The sequence below is a fragment of the Onychostoma macrolepis genome, chromosome 22 (genome assembly GCF_012432095.1).
Source record: "Onychostoma macrolepis isolate SWU-2019 chromosome 22, ASM1243209v1, whole genome shotgun sequence".
NCBI classification, from domain to species: domain Eukaryota; kingdom Metazoa; phylum Chordata; class Actinopteri; order Cypriniformes; family Cyprinidae; genus Onychostoma; species Onychostoma macrolepis.
This window is the reverse complement of record NC_081176.1, coordinates 31,750,433-31,768,924: the sequence shown is the minus strand read 5'-3', so window position 1 is coordinate 31,768,924 and position 18,492 is coordinate 31,750,433. Positions and strand designations below refer to the sequence as shown.

The window sequence follows — 18,492 nt, the reverse complement described above, 5'->3', positions numbered from 1 at the left end:
GTCGAAAGAGATGAGTTTTCAGCTGTTGCTTGAAGATTGACAGGGATCCAGTACTCCGAATATGGGTGGGAAGATCATTCCACCAGCCAGGAATGGTGACCGAGAATGTTCTGGAGAGTGATTTTGAGCCTCTCTGTGATGGTACCACGAGGCGTCGCTCACTAGCAGATCTCAGATTTCTGGAGGGGATGTAGATTCTTAATAGTGAGTAGGGATGAGCGAGTACAGCATTATCTGTATCTGTATCTGTATCTGTTAACCATATGAATTATCTGTATCTGTATCTGTACTCGGACTGGGCGGGGCCTAACCAGGAAGTGGGCGGGATTTAACCTGGAAGTGGGTCGGGTTGTCTTGAAATGGGCGGGGCTTTAACCGGTATGTTATTTTAAGCATGCAATTGATATGGGTTGATCAGAAATTGTTATATTTATTGCTGATTAGAAAACTAAGAAAGAAAGTGTCACTCAGTGCGTGAAGTAAAAAAAACTGGTTAGAACCAGCTGACGGTTTAAAAAAAAACTCTGATGACCGGCAGAGAGAGGGAGAGAGAGAGAGAGAGTGTGTGTGTGTGTAGCTAATTAATTTGTAATATAGTTTTTTTATACCACTACTTCCTTTTTATTGCAACACAATAAATCTGTATGTGTGTAGGGGAGGGGCGCTGTGACTAGCCTATCACAGAACGCAGACACAGTCAGCTATCCAATGAGAATTTTTATTCAATCCGAGCACAGATATTGACTCCTATTACTCGTATGATACTTGTACTCGGCAAAAGTGCTTTATCCGTACCGGATACTCGTTTCAGCCGAGTATCCGGCTCAACCCTAATAGTGAGTGCATGTAGGCGGGTGCTGAGCCTGTGGTTGTTCTATGAGCAAGCATCAGTGTCTTGAACTTGATGTGAGCTGCGATTGGTAGCCAATGCAATGAAATAAAGAGAGGTGTAACATGGGCTCTTTTGGGTTCCTTGAAGACCAGTCGTGCCGCTTGTAGAGGTTTGACTGTGTTTGATGTTATTACTTCTTCTCTTCAGTTCACCCCACTCATTTTCTGTTCAGGTCAAGAGGACTGGGACAGCCATGGTAAAAGATTCATTTTGTGCTCAGTGACCCATTTTTGTGTTTATTTTGATGTTTGTTTTGGATTGTTGTCCTGGTGGAAGATCCAAACATGACCCATTATAAGATTTCTAACAGAGGCAGACAGGTTTAGATTTTTTTATCTGTTGGTATTTGATAGAACAAGATGTTCAGGACCTCTGGCAGAAAAACAGGCCCACAACATTAAATATCCAGCAGTATATTTAACCGTGAACATGGGGTACTTTTTTTTTTTTATCCCTGTTTGTACTAAATCTGGTGGGTTTGCAGCCAAAAAGCTATTTTTTTTTTCAGTTTCATCTGACCATAGAAGCCAGCGCCATTTGAGTTCCAGTCGTGTCTGATAACTGAATATGCTGGAGTTTGTTTTTGGATGAATGAGGAGAATTTTCCTTGAAACCCTCCCAAACAACATGTGGTGATGTAGGGGATGTTTGGTATATTTTATTTTTAGGTTTCTGACCCCGAGGCTCAACTAATCTCTACATTTCTCCAGCTGTGGTCCTTGGAGAGTCTTTGGCCACTCAAACTCTCCTCCTCACTGAGCATTAGGACGATATAGACACACGTCCTCTTCCAGGCAGATTTGTAACATCTTTAGTTGATTGGAACCTCTTTATTATTACTCTGATGGTGGAAATGGGGATTTTCAATGCTTTAACTCTTTTCTTACAGCCACTTTCTATTTTGTGATGCTCAACAATCTTGTTCTGCACATCAGAACTATATTCTTAGGTTTTACTCCTTGTGATGGATGATTACGGGAATTTGGGCTTTGTGTTCCTCATATTTATAATCCTGTGGAACAGGAAGTCATGGCTGGACAATTTCATGTTCCTAGTCACCCTGGTGTGCTAAAAAATGTAAATATGAATGGGAATATACTTCAGAGATACTTTACTCATATGAATTTCTAGGGGTGCCAATAATTGTAGCCAACATTCATTGGAGAAAAACACTTATTTCATCATGAGATTTTGTCCCCACTTTCAATTGTTTTACTTCAGTGATAGGTTGGAATTTTGTGAAATTTTTGAGTGAAAGATCTAAAGCATAAACAATGCAGATTTATTTGCACAGCCGCCTCTAGTCATATTTATCAAGGGTGCCAATATTAGTGGAGGGCTCTATATGTGAAATGTTCTGGTTTAACCTGCTTTAAAACTTTTAAATCGATGCAACCAAGAAAAACTCTGAAGATGTACCACAGCACTGTAACACAGCAGATCATATGAATTGCCATTGTTAACTGAAAAAGGGGCATTGATGGCAACCTCTGTTTTAAAAGAAGTCTCTTCTGTTCAACAAGGCTGCATTTATTTGTACAGTAAAAAATACATGCCTGATTCAAGAAGGGGGTCTCAAAAATGGCCAAAAAATATTATTTTACTATCTTAATTTAAAGTTAAATTATGCTTTGTTGGTATAATGTCTGCTAGAATGTTTAAAAAAAAAATCAGTGTTAAGTAAATACTTTTAAATTATTTTGTAATTTATTTTTTTTCTCTAAAAAAAGCAAAACAGTAAAAAGCACATTTTGGCTGTTTTATTTATGCAGTGATTAAAAAATTGGCAAAATACACGGGGAAAAAATGTGAAAAACTGTGTTCTGTATTCAGCCTTCGGCCCAGTGTTTAATTTTGTTTGGTTTCGGCTTCGGCCAAGAATTTTCATTCCGGTGCATCCCAAGTTTTGGATGATTTTGCCTCATCGGCAATTATTGCAAACAAGCCAGTGTCCCGAACCCTTTCAGCAATTTCACTACAAAGTAATTCTGTGCATAGGTCTATAACATTGTTCTGAAAATCTGGACTGGTATAATTAAAATGAGTGACTGATAACATCTTTGTCATGTAGCCTAATACACTCGTTGGTTCTCAGTGAGTTCACAGTTTTAACTTTAATTTATTTTCACGATCTGAGGTAGGCTAAACTATCTGTTGTTGCTTTCAGTATGGTCACGTAATATGATATTTAAACTCATATTAGACATTTAACTTTGACTAAAGCACATAATCACCTGAGATAGGAGGCCGATAACAACAACCAACTAAAATTGGTTTACAATGTGGAACAGAAATCTCAACCCATATGCAGTGGATTTTTTTTCAGGGGGGGGGTGGTACACCCCCCGAAACTACTAGTGTTGGGGAGCAGGCGTGTTACAGATACGTGGTGTTGTCATAGACTTGGTGCTCAGTAGGCGGTTGTTTGTATCGGTGCATTTCTAGAGTGAGCTAAAATGACAAGAGTGCACATAAATTTGGTAAATAAATATAAACAAATTTATTTACACATCACACAACTATTTACAACACACTTCACTGTGTGATCACTGGCACAGCGTACAATTGTGGTTTTTGCATTTAATTTTCCTAGGACTTTTGAAAAACATTTCAAGGGCCTCCTGATATGGGAAGTCCCCAACTGGGGGACCACTGATGGACACCCTCATGCAGGCCTCAAGATGCTCCCCCTGCGGCCTGTTGCGAAGGTCTGTCTTCACCTGCAAGCAGCAGACGAAGACAAGACAGGCTGTCAGTAAAGCCGGTTCTGTGATTAGTAGTAAATCTTCATCACCTGCTTTCAGGTGGAGCAGCATTTACTACACAGAGCCGTAGTTCACTGACAAGCTACGCGATTATGAAATCGAATAAATCATTTGCGATAATGACAGCTGTTTACGTAGCTTCTCAGTGAACTACGGCTCTGAGTAACATTAGTAAATGCTGGTCCATCTGAAAGCACGTGAAAATACCACATTTAATAACATGTTTTTACTCCAAACTCACTTCATAACGTCAGCTGAGAGTTTGAAATAAATCCTTCTGTGAGATGATGTGGCTTCTTACTGTCACGAATCCGGCCTATGAACTTCCGTTCACCCACCACCAGAGGTCACTCGCTCACCACATTGACTGTTGCACTACACTACTGTTGCACGACACCCACGGACTACATTACCCATCATCCATTGCACTGACGACACACACAGCTGATGGCACTAATCACACGCACACCTGATCCTACGCACACACTGATTACATGCCTTATATAAACCCTGGACTTTCTTTCCCTCGCGGCCGAGTATTGTATGCACATATCCCTCTCCTAGTGATAGCTACTCTATGGAGCCCTTGTTAGTTATCCTAGTATTGCCTTGCCTGTTTTTGTATTGTAGCCCGTGTTTTCCTGGATTAACCCATTCCGTGTTTCTGTTCGGACTCTGTTTATTCCCTTGCCTGGATCATCTCTCTGCCTTGCCCTTTTGGATACTGTTCGCCCATTGTCGACCTTTGCTTGCCCTAGGATTACTCTTTGTCTTGTCCCTGCCATACCTGTTTGCCATTGCTCGACCCTGCCTGTATTTATGACCATGCCTGTAAATAAAAGCTTGCACTTGGATCCGCACGTCTCGTCAGCCCCGTTACACTTACACAGAATAAGGCATGCAACAAATTTCATAGTATTCTAAGCAGGATCCTGTTTATGGACTTCAGCTCGGCCTTTAACACTATCATCCCATCACTCCTCCAGCCCAAACTAACTCAGCCCTCCGTGCCCACCTCCACTGTGTTTCACTCCAGTGTGAAGCCTCTCATGTCTTTTCAGGTCTCCTGACTGACTGACTCTCTTGTCACAGTGTGAACACATGTAAGGTTTCTCTCCAGTGTGAATCCTCTGGTGTCGTCTCAAATCTTTAGTTGCAACAAAAGTCTTCTCACACTCAAAGCACATATGATCTCTCACACCAGTATGTCTTTTCTGATGTTCTTTTAGACTTTGCAGTTTTGAAAAACTTTTCCCACATTGATCACATGTGTACAGCTTCTCTCTAGTGTGGATGTTCATATGTTCCTTAAGGTTTGATGCTCGTTTGAAACTCTTCCCACACTGATCACAAGTGAACGGTTTCTCCACTGAATGAACTCTCATATGCAACATAAGGCCGTGTTCACACTTTTTTCTTTTTTGAAGCTACCAGCGTCTGTTTTACATTATAATCCTATGGAGTAAACCGTGTTTCCAAAAAAGTCCTTTTTAAAACGCCACCGCCGGCGTCTTTTTCTGCAGCTCAGAGCGTCTTTTCAAGTTGAAAAAAGTTAAACATTTCTGAAAAAAACGCCCTACGTCAAGCGCCTTTTTGACAGCTGACCAATGACAAGCGAGTGGCGAGTCGTTTCCATAACAACAAAAACAACAAGAAAAAAGGAGAAGATAGCCGGTAGACAGATCGTACTAGTTTCGGAGCACAAGGAGTTGTATGAAACCGTGCATCATCCAACCGGAGCTCCTGGACTAAATTGTTGGAAGCACCACACAGTTTCCTTCCCCGTATAACGTCACGCTCCCACAAACGCCGTTGTGAACCGACATCCTCCTCGTTAACTTCAAAAGCCGACATTTCTGCAGCACACAGCGCTAGGCTACCGTTGCAGCTGTTGTTATAGCAACAAAAGATGCCCTCGGCTGCTATTTGTAACCAAAACGCTGCCAGCTTTTTATTTTACTATAAAAGCGCTCTTGTCAACTTTTTCGAGTCAAAAAAGACGCCAAGTGTGAACACGGCCTAAGGCTTCTTTTTACTGCAAAACAATTCCCGCATTGATCAGTTCCCTTCTGTCCAGTGTGAGTCCTCTCATGTGTTTTCAGATGTGTTGACTGGCTGAATCTCTTGTCGCAGTGTGAACACTTGTAAGGTTTCTCTCCGGTGTGGATCCACATGTGAACTTTGAGACTTTTACTGCATGTCAAACTCTTTCCACACTGACGGCAGATGAAGGCTTACATAGGCTTACACAAATTATAGTATATTGTGATTATTAGTGCAGGCTATTCAAACTTTATTTAAGCAAGGATGGTGTAGTTTTGAATGAACGCGTTTAATTAGTTTGATTCGTTTTGGAAATCCAAATCTACTAATTACAATTTAGTTTGTTCTTTATGAAAAAAAAAGGGTTCTATTGTCTTTATTTTTCCATAATAGTCTTATAGTTCTGTCAATAATTCGTTCATGAATCACATATTATTTTTCGTTCTCGCTCTCTGTTATATAGGCCTACGTGACAGAGTATTAAAGTTATAGGCCTACTAAAATATGCGGACATCTTTTTTATACAGTTTAAAAATAAAAAGAAGAAAAACAATCCTGTCAGTCAGGGTTCTGTTAGCCAATAGACCCGTTATCCCGAGTTATACCGTGTTTTTACAGTCAATCCTCTGTCCAACAAATAAATACACACACGGTCAGGGACAAGGTATATTAACACAAAGATGACCATTTCTATTTGTTGTGTGTGTTATTAATATGCAAGTTAAATCCCTGGAGATAGATAGACCTAATGGCTAGACATACCATCCATTCCGTTACGAGAGCGCTCTCTCTCTCTATGGAGACTTTTTTTGAGTGTTTTGTATTGTATCAGACGATGTGTGAAAAGCAACTAATGAAACGGAGTTATCTGTTTTTGCAAATAAACTCTTCATATCATGTTGCTTATTGTATCCTTATAATAATGGATACAGCACCATATATGGGCATCCTGGCGATAACATATGAAATGAAAAAAAAAAAGATTAAAAAAAACCTTTGAAGTCGCCAGTAAAGACAAAAACATTGTGGATGAATTTAGACATTAAAGTTTTTACACTGTAATGTAATGTAGGTCATCGCGTATTGTAATGTAGGTCAAAAACCCTTGCTACATGTACTGCGTTATACTTCGCTTAGACTAAGACGCGTTGGATAAAAGCGTCTGCAAAATGATTAAATGTAAATAAAAAATATGACTTCATTCGAGACCTATGCGCGTAAAACATGCACTACGTAGTGGATATAGTCTAGTACGTCATCGTGCTACAGGCTGCAGCGAGGACCTCTTGATGCATTTGGAAAAAAATTGCAGAAATTATCCACAAATTGATTTATCGTTCCACCCCTTCTGCTTACTGCCCAGCACACAGTGCATACTGCCTACTATTTTTTTAAGAATAGCATGTGAAACAGTATACAATAAGCAACAAATAATGTTTCAGAGTAGCTTCAGTGTTCTCGCATGAGAAACAAGGAGCATTAATTCAGCACAGCTGTTGTGGCTGTTACTGTACAAATAAATGTGCTAACCGTTTCTTTTACTAAGGCTTCTTCTTGCTGGTTTCATGCTGGTCTTCACTTGTAGGCTGATGGGAATATTCCAGCATTTATTGGTGAATTGCTGTCTGAGGAGCTTCACTGAAGGAGCTGATCTGCCAAAATGAAGAATAAATCAGTTACTTTTATGTTTTTATACCATTTTAACTATTTATGTTCACAATCTATATCTATCTAGTAAAGTGTACTGGAAGAAAATTAATTGCAAAGTGTTTCATACCAATTCACAACTCTATGTTATTATTAATATTTATTTATGTATTTAAATTAACATATGAACAAAAATGAAAATGCTAAACTTAAGAAGTAAAACAATTAAAATATACCTAATATAAACAATGTAAAAATTAAACAAAAATGAAAGGATAAACAAAATAATAATAAATTTGCAAGGCACAAACAACCCACCAGTTAACTTAACAACTTGCTTTTGTTTACTGTTTTAGTTTTGTTTCATATGAAACATGGATTATGGCAGTTTAATGAAATAAATGCTGTTATATCCTGTAATGTCACAACAGGTGATTGTGTCATTTGCTAAAGTCTATTGTTTGAATTGCTAATAACTACATTTCATAGCTATACAGTAATCAGACATTTTATTTGGTATGTGCAGAAACTTACAGATAATAAATCCTTCTTTAAATACAAAGAGCAGAACAAAGCAATATTTTAATGTTTTCAGTATCAAAGTTCTTTCATATGTATTTATACTCACACTTTATGTGATAAATTTCTATAGCTATGATTGATTTTTAAAAAGTAATTTTGTCTGCTTTGCCCGTGAAATTAGTTATAGCTCACATGCTCAGCAGGGACATGCATATCGCATGAATTGAAAAAGACATGAAGTGTCTAAAATAAATGTGCACAGTTCAGCTGAATGATGAAGTTTACTTTGACTGTAAGCTTTGGACAAAATTAACAAACTGTACATTGAAACAAAATAACCAGAACATTAACAATAACACTAGAGCTCGTGGTTTATCTGTCAATCAGATGCTTGGCCACTGATCTATGCTCGAGACGGTTTCTTTTAGAATTATTGGCTGATAGAAATAAAAAATAGTATTTTAGATGGAAATAAGATCCTCAATCAGGTCATGATCTATTCTGTCGTGCAGCGCTCAAAATTGTGGACAACATAAGCCAGTTCCACCGTAAATAACTTTTACAATTTTTTATTTTTTTTTGGTTCATTAAAACTATCCGAAATAACTTTTTCGTGGAAACGAATCAGACTTCTAATCACTTTTAGCGAGCATGAGGCGAAGGGTAATACAAATATAAAAATGAAATAGATCTTTTATATTTAAAAAATAATCTTTTATCTCACAACTGTAATTATCGAGCACGAGGGAGGCGAATGGTGCTTCTCAAGGCTGCATCCTCAAATCTCAGTACCGACTCGTTTTCTTTCAGTTTATTTTCGTGAATTTAAATGTGTGCAGCCTTCGTAGGATGCAGCCTTCCATGTGAGAGGCACCTATAGATAAGCTTTGTTGAACTGAAAAAAGCTCTGAATGAGGAGTCGATTCTAGTGATGGGTCGTTCTTGAACGATTCGTTCATTTTGAACGAATCTTTAATGTGACTCGGGAAGAACGAGTCGTCTCAGGGAGTGATTCGTTCAGTCGCGCATGCGCAACATCCTATAGGTTCTGTACTGGAATTAGTTCACCTCCCGAGTCTTCGGGTTTGAGTCGTTCGTTCATCACGTGACAGCCCCATAAGCTAAACCAATGCAGTCAGAGCCGGAAAGAGAATTGATTCGTTCACCTCCCGAGTCTTCGGGTTTGAGTCGTTTGTTCATCACGTGACAGCCCCATAAGCTAAACCAATGCAGTCAGAGCCGGAAAGAGAATTGATTAGTTCACCTCCCGAGTCTTCGGGTTTGAGTCGTTCGTTCTTTTGTCACGTGACGTGACAGCTTTGGGCAGAGAAATTAGTTAATTTACAACCTTCCTTACAAACTGGTGCATAGTCATTATTATTATTATTATTAGCCTATTATTTATTTACTTGTACAGTTATGTGATGCATTTCTGGTCTCAAATTACTGCTTTTAATTTCTGTCACGATGGTTCTTATCCATAATACTGAATGTAGTAATAAAGATAATAAAGAGTTGGTTATGCTTTAATTTAATTTAATTTTTTTTTTTTGAGTCTATCTTCATAAAATACAATACCTTGTTGTATTTATGTCTTTTGAGTTAACCCTTTAGATTAGACTATAGTGTTACTTACTATACTTTTGTAACATATGACACTTTAGACATTAACACTGTGTACACACTCTTGAATTGTTTTTTTATTGTTTATTTTTGTGCCAGAAAAAGCTTTAGCAAAGAGGATAACTATTCCAAAATGAATTAAAACAATTTAAATAAAAAATACAAGAAAATTAAAATATACTAAAGCCACAGAGCCAGATCATAACCTTAATATTTTAAACTAACATTAATCATTCATATTCAAAATGTTATTTGCTTTCACTTTATGTCATTGTGTCCTTTTTGACCAATCTTCTTATACAAATATTAGACCAATATGTCAAGTCTGCCTAGGAAAAACAATTATACCAGCAAAGTCAAAATTGGAGTAAAAATGAACAAACTATAAGTGCTTTGTAATTTTAGGCTTGGATTTTTTTATTATATAGTTATATTATATGTTTATTGATAGACAAAGACAGTGAAAGGACAAATCAATCAATATTTTATTTATAACAAGGTTTTATTTATTTATAAAATAACACAGATCCTCAAGAAACAGTAACAAAAACATAGTGACAGAAATGAACAGACCATTTTTATTTCCAGGAAAATGCTTATTACACATATTTTGATAATTTTATGATAATTCTTAAATATGATCCAACATACAACACATACAGTTTTACTTTATAGTATTTTACTGATCCGGCAAGTGGTCACGTGACAAAAGAACGAACGACTCAAACCCGAAGACTCGGGAGGTGAACTAATCAATTCTCTTTCCGGCTCTGACTGCATTGGTTTAGCTTATGGGGCTGTCACGTGATGAACGAACGACTCAAACCCGAAGGCTTGTCAGATAAGAGGTGAGGTGAGCTAATCAAGACCCAGGTAAACCATGAATTAATCTTTTCTGTTTCTTATAGCATTATAGTTTGTATTGTTTGTAGTGTGATCAACGTTTGCATAAGCAGTAGATGTGTTAGGGAAGTAGCACGTAACATTTTAATTATATTTTGCTAAAATGAACGAAATGACTCGAAAAAAGATTCGTTCATTTTGCTGAACGAGACTCAAAGGTCCGAGTCAGTAAAATGATCCGAACTTCCCATCACTAGTCGATTCCTCTTGATGGGATCGATTCCAACCTTTGGAAACGACTCTCGATTCCCCTCGGAATCGATTCTTTTTGGAATCGATTCTCAGCTCTAGTGTAATGTTAGTCATCAGAAGAGAAGAGAAGAGAAAGTTATGAATGACACTCGATGAAAACAATGCAGAACTGACTAACTTTGTAAAGTGTATAAAAACTGTAAAAGAGTACAATTGTGAAAATACACTCACCTCAATAAAAACGGCTCACTTCAGAAATCTCGAGAGGCTGACAGCGCGCGAGGGGTGACGTCATTACCGCAAGAGCAACGGCAGATGAGATCAAAAGAGCGCCAAAACCTATTTAAAATGTCAAAACATCTAGAAAGCACATTAAAAAAAAGACATAATAATACTAATAATAAATTAATAAATACATTTCAAAAATAAGGGTGAAACTGATGTAGACAAATTTCTCGATAAAACTTTTAAATGCCTAATAAACTGTATGCTATATTTCACCCCACACATAACTGCAGTTTATCAGGCATTTAAAAGTTTAAAAAGCCCCAAAAGTAAACATAATTCATAATGTCTTTAAATATTGAAATAATTATTTTCCAGGTGGAGATACAATAAAAGTTGTTAAAATTTAAAAAGTAAAAATATCAATGAATTAATGAAGTAACATTTAATAAATGATAAATACATAAATTAAATAAAAATAGATAAGTAGAAGTGAAAACCAATGAGATGGATCTCTCTCCTTACTGACTTACAAAATTGAAATGGTCAGCTGCAAAACAATAATCTTGTATCTGCATTTTTAAAACACATCATAAATGGAAGTACAACCTGAATTCCGGAAATGTTGGGACGTTTTTTAAATTTGAATAAAATGAAAACTAAAAGACTTTCAAATCACATGAGCCAATATTTTATTCACAATAGAACATAGAGAACATAACAAATGTTTAAACTGAGAAATGTAAAAATTTTATGCACAAAATGAGCTCATTTCAAATTTGATGCCTGCTACAGGTTTCAAAATAGTTGAGACGGGGACATGTTTATCATGGTGTCCCATCTCCTCTTCTTTTCAAAACAGTTTGAAGATGTCTGGGCATCGAGGTTATGAGTTTCTGGAGTTTTGGTGTTGGAATTTGGTCCCATTCTTGCCTGATATAGGTTTCCAGCTGCTGAAGAGTTTGTGGTCGTCTTTGACGTATTTTTCGTTTAATGATGCACCAAATGTTCTCTATAGGTGAAAGATCTGGACTGCAGGCAGGCCAATTCAGCACCCAGACTCTTCTACTACGAAGCCATGCTGTTGTAATAGCTGCAGTATGTGGTTTTGCATTGTCCTGCTGAAATACACAAGGCCTTCCCTGAAATAGACGTCATCTGGAGGGGAGCATATGTTGCTCTAAAACCTTTATATACCTTTCAGCAGTGGTAGCGTTTCACAAAACCATAGGGTATGGTGTGTGTGTGTGTGTGGAGGGGGGGGTTATCAGACACTTGCACTTAACATTAGCCTATATGAAAATCAAGCTCAAATGGAGTTAACAAGGTTTTTGACCAGCGAATGACGGAGATCTGTGTTTTGTCTGTCTTTAGAACGGCTGTAGCTGAGTGCATCGCATTATGCTTTCATCAACTTTATTGTAGCTATATGGGCGCATAGCTTTCTTGTTGTTTAATACACTTGGCCATAATCTCTGATATGAAGCGCTCTATGCACAGGATATTTAAAACATACAAATGCATATTGGCTACAACTAGACGGCAAATGTAACTCTTCTCCAGTCTTCAAACACACAAAAAAATTAGCCTTTAATTAGCCAGACATAGTGTTTAAGTAAAGAAAACGCTGTTCTTATTCAAACATAAGTTATTTATTTACCCTTGCATTGCGAACAAGCGGAGATCTGTCTCCTTCAGGCTGTGCGCGGCGCTTCATTCTGAATGGAGGCGGGGTTCTATCGCTGATAGTTTGAGGATTTAATGGTGTTACGAAGTTTTACTGACAAGCTCTTTTAATTGCTTTTCATTGGTTAAATATTTGTAAAGCCCTCAAACAGACATAAGGAAGACCAATAGCATTGATTTAAAATGATATTAACGAAATATTATAGAGATATTAAGTTTGGATTATTTTCCACGGCACACCTGACTGGGCTAGGGTATGGCGACTGCCATACTCTGCCATATGGAAACGCCGCCCCTGCCTTTCAGCTTTCATAGTGGCTTCCAAAACATGCAAGCTGCCCATACCGTATGAACTTATACACCCCCATACCATCAGAAATGCTGCTTTTGAACTGAACGCTGATAACACGCTGGAAGGTTTCCCTCCTCTTTAGCCTGGAGGACACGGCGTCCGTGATTTCTAACAAGAATGTCAAATTTGGACTCGTCTGACCATAGAACACTTTTCCACTTTGAAACAGTCCATTTTAAATGAGCCTTGGCCCACAGGACACGACGGCGCTTCTGGACCATGTTCACATATGGCTTCCTTTTTGCATGATAGAGCATTAGTTGGCATCTGCAGATGGCATGGCGGATCGTGTTTACCGACAGTGGTTTCTGGAAGTATTCCTGGGCCCATTTAGTAATGTCAATGACAGAATCATGCCGATGAGTGATGCAGTGTCATCTGAGGGACCGAAGACCACGGCATCCAACAAAGTTCTTCGGTCTTGTCCCTTACGCACAGAGAGTTCTCCAGTTTCTCTGAATCTTTTGATGATGTTATGCACTGTAGATGATGAGATTTGCAAAGCCTTTGCAATTTGACATTGAGGAACGTTGTTTTTAAAGTATTCCACAATCTTTTTATGCACTCTTTCACAGATTGGAGAGCCTCTGCCCATCTTTACTTCTGAGACACTCTGCCTCTCTAAGACATCCCTTTTATAGCTAATCATGTTACAGACCTGATGTCAATTAACTTAATTAGTTGCTAGATGTTCTCCCAGCTGAATCTTTTCAAAATTCCTTGCTTTTTCAGCCCTTTGTTGCCCCCGTGCCAACTTTTTGGAGACCAGTAGCAGGCATCAAATTTGAAATGAGCTCATTCAGTGGATAAAAGTGTCAAATTTCTCCGTTTAAACATTTGTTATGTTGTCTATGTTCTATTGTGAATAAAATATTGGTCTTTTAGTTTTAATTTTATTCCAATTTATAAAACGTCCCAACATTCCGGATTTCGGGTTGTATAAGGTGTTTCAGAAACAACAATGAAGAACAAGTTAAAAAGAAATTCAGTCTCAGTCTCTGTTACAACAGAAACACCTTGGGTGTCTCATCCGTCTCTTGGAGAGTTTTGACCCAAAACTTTTTTCATTTTTAAAAATTGAGCGTTCATCGGAATGGTACGAGACTTGTGACGTTTGTCAAACTTGAACCTGGAATACACACACACACACACACACACACGAAAAAAATAATAAATTGAGTGGATTCTTTATGCGGGTGAAATTAAAAAAGTTCATATTACTGTTTTAAATACATTAAGGCTCTTTAAGTGTTTTTCACAACGTTTTGTCTCGCTGTTTATTGATTGAACTATTGCGGCAGGTGCATATAATATGGATTGCAAATGGCTAAAACTTGCAGTTTGTTCACATATCTTTGTTTTATTCTTTTAAGAGGTGATCTAAATATTTGTGGCTTGGAAACAGATGGAAAATTGACAGGCTTGTGCTGCAGTTCGATGGATGTTTTGCCCTCCAGGTCTTTGAGCCGGTCACATGACTGAAAGCTATGAATTAATGTTGTAAAGAGAAAAGCAGCACTCATGTATCAAACAAATCCATCATTAAGACGTCTTTTAACTTCAAACGGCCGCTTTTGGCTACAATCCTTAATGACGCTTCCTCCAGTGAAGTCCATCCCATGTTTTCAACTGTTTTTGCTGGTGCTTGATCTGTGCATTTTTCTCTCCTGATTCAGAAGAGACGACTTTTTCACTGAATTGACTGGATTTCGCCCACGAAAATTCACCAAAAAAGCCTCGATAAATATGACTGCCTATCTCCAAATAACAAAAATATGTTCTGATAACTTGTTGCTAAAGTTCCAGCATCCAGTTTGATTCAAATGTTTTTTTTTCTTGTTGATGAATGTTACAGGCAATGTTCAAAACTCTGAACCATCTGAGCTCAATTAGTAACATTTAAAATCGTTAAGACAAATGTCCAACTAAAATGTTTCAGAAAAACGTTCCATAAACACTGTTTTTGTACTAAAGTTTTGAGAATGTTATTAAGGACCAGATAACTTTGCACGAACGTTCTGTTAAAGTCACTGGAGAGAGAACCTTGCTAAAATGTCAGAATGCCAAAATTCTGAGAACGTTCCCTGTTACCTGGGTTTACACTGTGAGGAAACGAACTGCTAGCATAGCATGCTTCCAGATAAGATGATTCTACATGTGGACGCTAAAGGGCGCTATGTGTCGTTTGGTCACCAGAGAACTAGAATAGAAATAGAATGGGATTTAGCATTCAGTTTAGCAGGTGAGGTAGTTTATATTTTAAATATTTTAACGACACAGTGTGTAATTTCAGGCTGTTACACTGTTATCAGTGTAATTATTATAGTAAACAGCAACGGTTTACCCGATAAGTTACTTTTCTCAGTGCTGCTCAGACTGGACCAATCACAGTTGTTTGTGATGATAACACAATAAACCCTCGAAATTAAACGACACAAAAATAAAATACAAACGTCTTGCATAAGACAAAATATGTCCCCTTCTCATAGTCAACAATTAGTTTGGGGCCAGTGGTCAGTCAGTTTGAGTTGATTCTGCCTCTGTGCGCTAGAGGGCGCTGTGTGTCGTTTAGGACGAGTGTGTGTGTGTGTGTGTGTGTGTGTGTGTGTTTGGATCTCTGTTGACATTCTGGCCTGCCAGACGATATGAGGTCTTACGACGCAGTCTGAAGCCTATAATTTCACTCTAATGTAATGTCATCGGGGTTTATTATCTTCCTGGACTAAAGAGCACCATCTAATGTAATGGTAAGTCGCTGATGCGTCCTGCAGTTTTGATTTTTCATCTTTCTGTTTGCTGATTGAGCTTCAGTCTCGTCGTTTGTATGATAGTTTACTGCTCTCTTTGATCGCGGTCGTTTTCTCCTTTGGCGTGTCAGTGTGAATATCGATATATATATATATATATATATATATATATATGTTTATATGTATACTTTGGTGATGTGCTGTAGATTCAAAGCAGATTGTTAGAGCAAAGCTAAAGTTCATCCGGTTTGTGTTGACTGTTAGCCAGCGTGCTAATACAAGCAAAACCATTGTGATTTAGGACATAAATCAATTCGAGCCTGTTTGAGTAACAGCAAAGCACATGTCAGTTAAACGGAATTGAATTTTATGTTTATATAATCGTGGACCATTTATTTATTTATTTTTACAGCCCGTTGTCTGTGCAATATGCTGTTCGGAGAATAAAAAGGAAGTTTTTATATCACGTGAGTGAATTAGATGAGATAGAACATTTAAAACTGTTAAAAAGGAATAACATTTCGATGAACTATTAAAGGGTTTATTATTGTTAAATTATGTTTTTTATGCATTTAATAATAAATCTAAGTATTAGGTATTAAATGTAACTAAAATACACTACAAGTTGCTCTTGCCCCGCCCCCTTTTAACAAATTTTTACGCTACGGGTAATTTTTATTTTTTTGTACCCGTTTACAGTATTTATTGTATCAGACTTTCATAATATCCATATTTTAACAGAGTTTAGGCAATTGAAAATTGCTACTATTAATACTTTAATTCAGCGATAAATGTCGAAATAGTGTGCGTGGCTTATTGAAACATATCAGTGTTTATGAGAGACAAGCGACAACAAACGGTGTTACAAAAATAGTGACATTTTTTGCTGTTCCAGGGGCCTGTTTCATAAAACAAGTTTACCAAATAAGCCAGGTTTATTTCAGTTAGTCTGAATTATTGTCAGTTGGTTTGGTTCAAAATAAGTCAGACTAACTGAAATAAGCCTGGCTTATTTGGTAAACTTGTTTTATGGAACAGGCCCCTGGTGGTTCAGCCTTAGGGGGTGTTTACGCAACAACTTTTTAATGCATTTTGGCTGTTCATTTACATGACAACAGGGTTTCGGGGCCTGAAAAAAAACAAAAAAAAAAACAACTTTTGAAAACAGGTTTCGAAGTGCACGTTTTTGGAAACGATACTGTTATTCTCTCTGTGTAAATGTAATAAAAAAAACATGCAAATTTGTGAAAATGGTGATATCATGCATGTTACGTGTTCACTTAGTGTTTCTTTACAAAGTAACGTCGCCAACTACTGGCCTGGCATGAATAATACAGCGATTTTAGTTGTTTTTGCACATCTGTGTGAATGAGGATTGTTTTAACAACATTGTTGTCTTACGCAAAACTTTTCAAAAACACAAAAGAAAAAGTGAAGTGAAGTTTTGGCTGGTTATCATGGTCCTCTTTGCCTTGTGTCTGCATCATTATCAGGGCAAATAGCATCTCGACTGACAACTGTTTGCTGTCAATTCTGTTTTTGTAACATTAGCAATTTGCATACTGTTTGCATTATGTTATAACTCGTATTTCAGTTTTTGGAAGGCTTTGAAAAGCGTTCAGTATATCTGATCAGCGGCTTCCTTTGAACGGACAAAAAGGGTTGCATTGGCCCCTCAGAAACAGGAAATGTTTTTTTGGGGGACTTTCTGCTGATGCCTAATGTATCATTTCCTTTCATTTGCAGGTGTAATTGAAGCAGATCTTAAGATGCTGCTCTCTTTGGGGATGCTGATGCTCTCGGCCACACAGATTTACACCATTTTCACGGTTCAGATATTTGCCTTCCTCAATCTGCTGCCCGTGGAGGCCGATATATCAGCTGTACGTTTCTGACACATATGCAGCAACAGTAAATTGATATGCAACATTTAAACACATGGTTGTCGGACTGTAATTCATGGTTGTTTGTTTTTCAGTATTCATTTGACAATAAAACAGAGAACTTTGATGACTTGCCAGCTCGATTTGGCTACAGGCTGCCCAGTGAAGGACTAAAGGTGAGTTAGCTATACTGATGAAAGACACAGTATATTTAAAAAATAAATAAATAAATATATACCGTAGGTCTGTTCCAAACCCTAATGATCTGCCATTATTTTGCTTTAGCCTGATTGTTATATATATACATAATTATGCAATATTACATAGCCTAAATAATCATGATGATTATATAAACTGCAGTTACTTTTATAGTTTTAAGTTTGTTACAAATGGTTCTCATCCAAAAAAAGTGTATTTTAATTAAATATAGAAATGCACGTTTTATTTATCTTTTATTTCTTTATTTTAACATTTAAATATTATTTAGAAATATTCTAGCACATCATTGGTCAGATCATCTTGATAACAACAATAAATATTATTTTACTGTGTATAATACAATATTCAGGTTGGCTGGATTAAAACATATCTGTGTTAATGTAAAGAATACAAAATAGATATAGAATGTTTTTGATTATTTGGAAATATGTAAATAATTGTGTAATTTAAATTATAAAAAACTTATTTTACTTGTAAATCTTTAAATATGTATTTTTATGTACTGGTAATGTATAATATATAAGTAATTCACTACAGTTTAAAAGTTTAGGTCAAATATGTTTTACTTATTTATTTTCTTATTAAATATTAATACTTTTATGATCAAAGATGGATTAAATTGATCGAAAGTGACGGTAAGGGCATTTTATAATGTTGCAAAAATCTCTTTTGAACATTTTACTGAATTGAAAAAAATAAAAGTACAAAGTATCACTGTTTACTGTATTTCTGATCAAATAAAAACAGCTCTGGTGAGCAGAAGAGACTTTCAATTTCAAAAACATTAAAAACC

General features: G+C 37.0%; 2 protein-coding genes across 4 annotated transcripts in view; one reads left to right on the top strand and one right to left on the bottom strand.

Moving 5' to 3' along the window:
- Positions 1-3,410: 3,410 nt before the first annotated feature.
- Positions 3,411-15,378, bottom strand: LOC131530266 (protein krueppel-like). 2 transcript variants are annotated; one of them, XR_009268342.1, is made up of 5 exons: positions 15,195-15,378; positions 14,942-15,050; positions 10,819-10,947; positions 7,231-7,352; positions 3,411-3,612 (listed from the first exon to the last, which is right to left on the bottom strand). XR_009268342.1 is itself a non-coding variant. In XM_058760444.1 (2 exons), exons 1-2 carry the CDS (start codon positions 5,049-5,051, stop codon positions 3,569-3,571), a joined length of 423 nt encoding a protein of 140 aa, XP_058616427.1. In that variant the 5' UTR covers positions 5,052-5,185; the 3' UTR covers positions 3,411-3,568. The 2 variants fall into 2 exon arrangements, 1 of the variants encoding a protein (XP_058616427.1); XM_058760444.1 differs by lacking the exons at positions 7,231-7,352; positions 10,819-10,947; positions 14,942-15,050; positions 15,195-15,378 and adding an exon at positions 4,673-5,185.
- Positions 10,346-18,492, top strand: part of rnf13 (ring finger protein 13) — a 30,813-nt gene continuing 22,666 nt past the window's right edge. Inside the window, exons 1-3 of one of the 2 annotated variants that reach the window (XM_058760440.1) lie at positions 10,346-10,365; positions 17,344-17,480; positions 17,576-17,656. In XM_058760440.1, the coding sequence (XP_058616423.1) occupies positions 17,367-17,480; positions 17,576-17,656 (195 nt within the window). In that variant the 5' untranslated portion in view covers positions 10,346-10,365; positions 17,344-17,366. Of the gene's footprint in view, positions 10,366-15,448; positions 15,598-17,343; positions 17,481-17,575; positions 17,657-18,492 lie in introns of those variants that run through there. The other variant, XM_058760439.1, reaches the window with a different exon arrangement.

What these genes read in the sequence shown, in the direction of transcription:
- LOC131530266 (XM_058760444.1), bottom strand. Translation starts at nt 5,051, where the DNA reads ATGTTGCATATGAGAGTTCATTCAGTGGAGAAACCGTTCACTTGTGAT. An exon ending in TGGAGTGAAACACAGTGGAG is followed by an intron (nt 3,613 to 4,672) that starts GTGGGCACGGAG and finishes TGCTGCTTGCAG; the next exon opens with GTGAAGACAGACCTTCGCAA.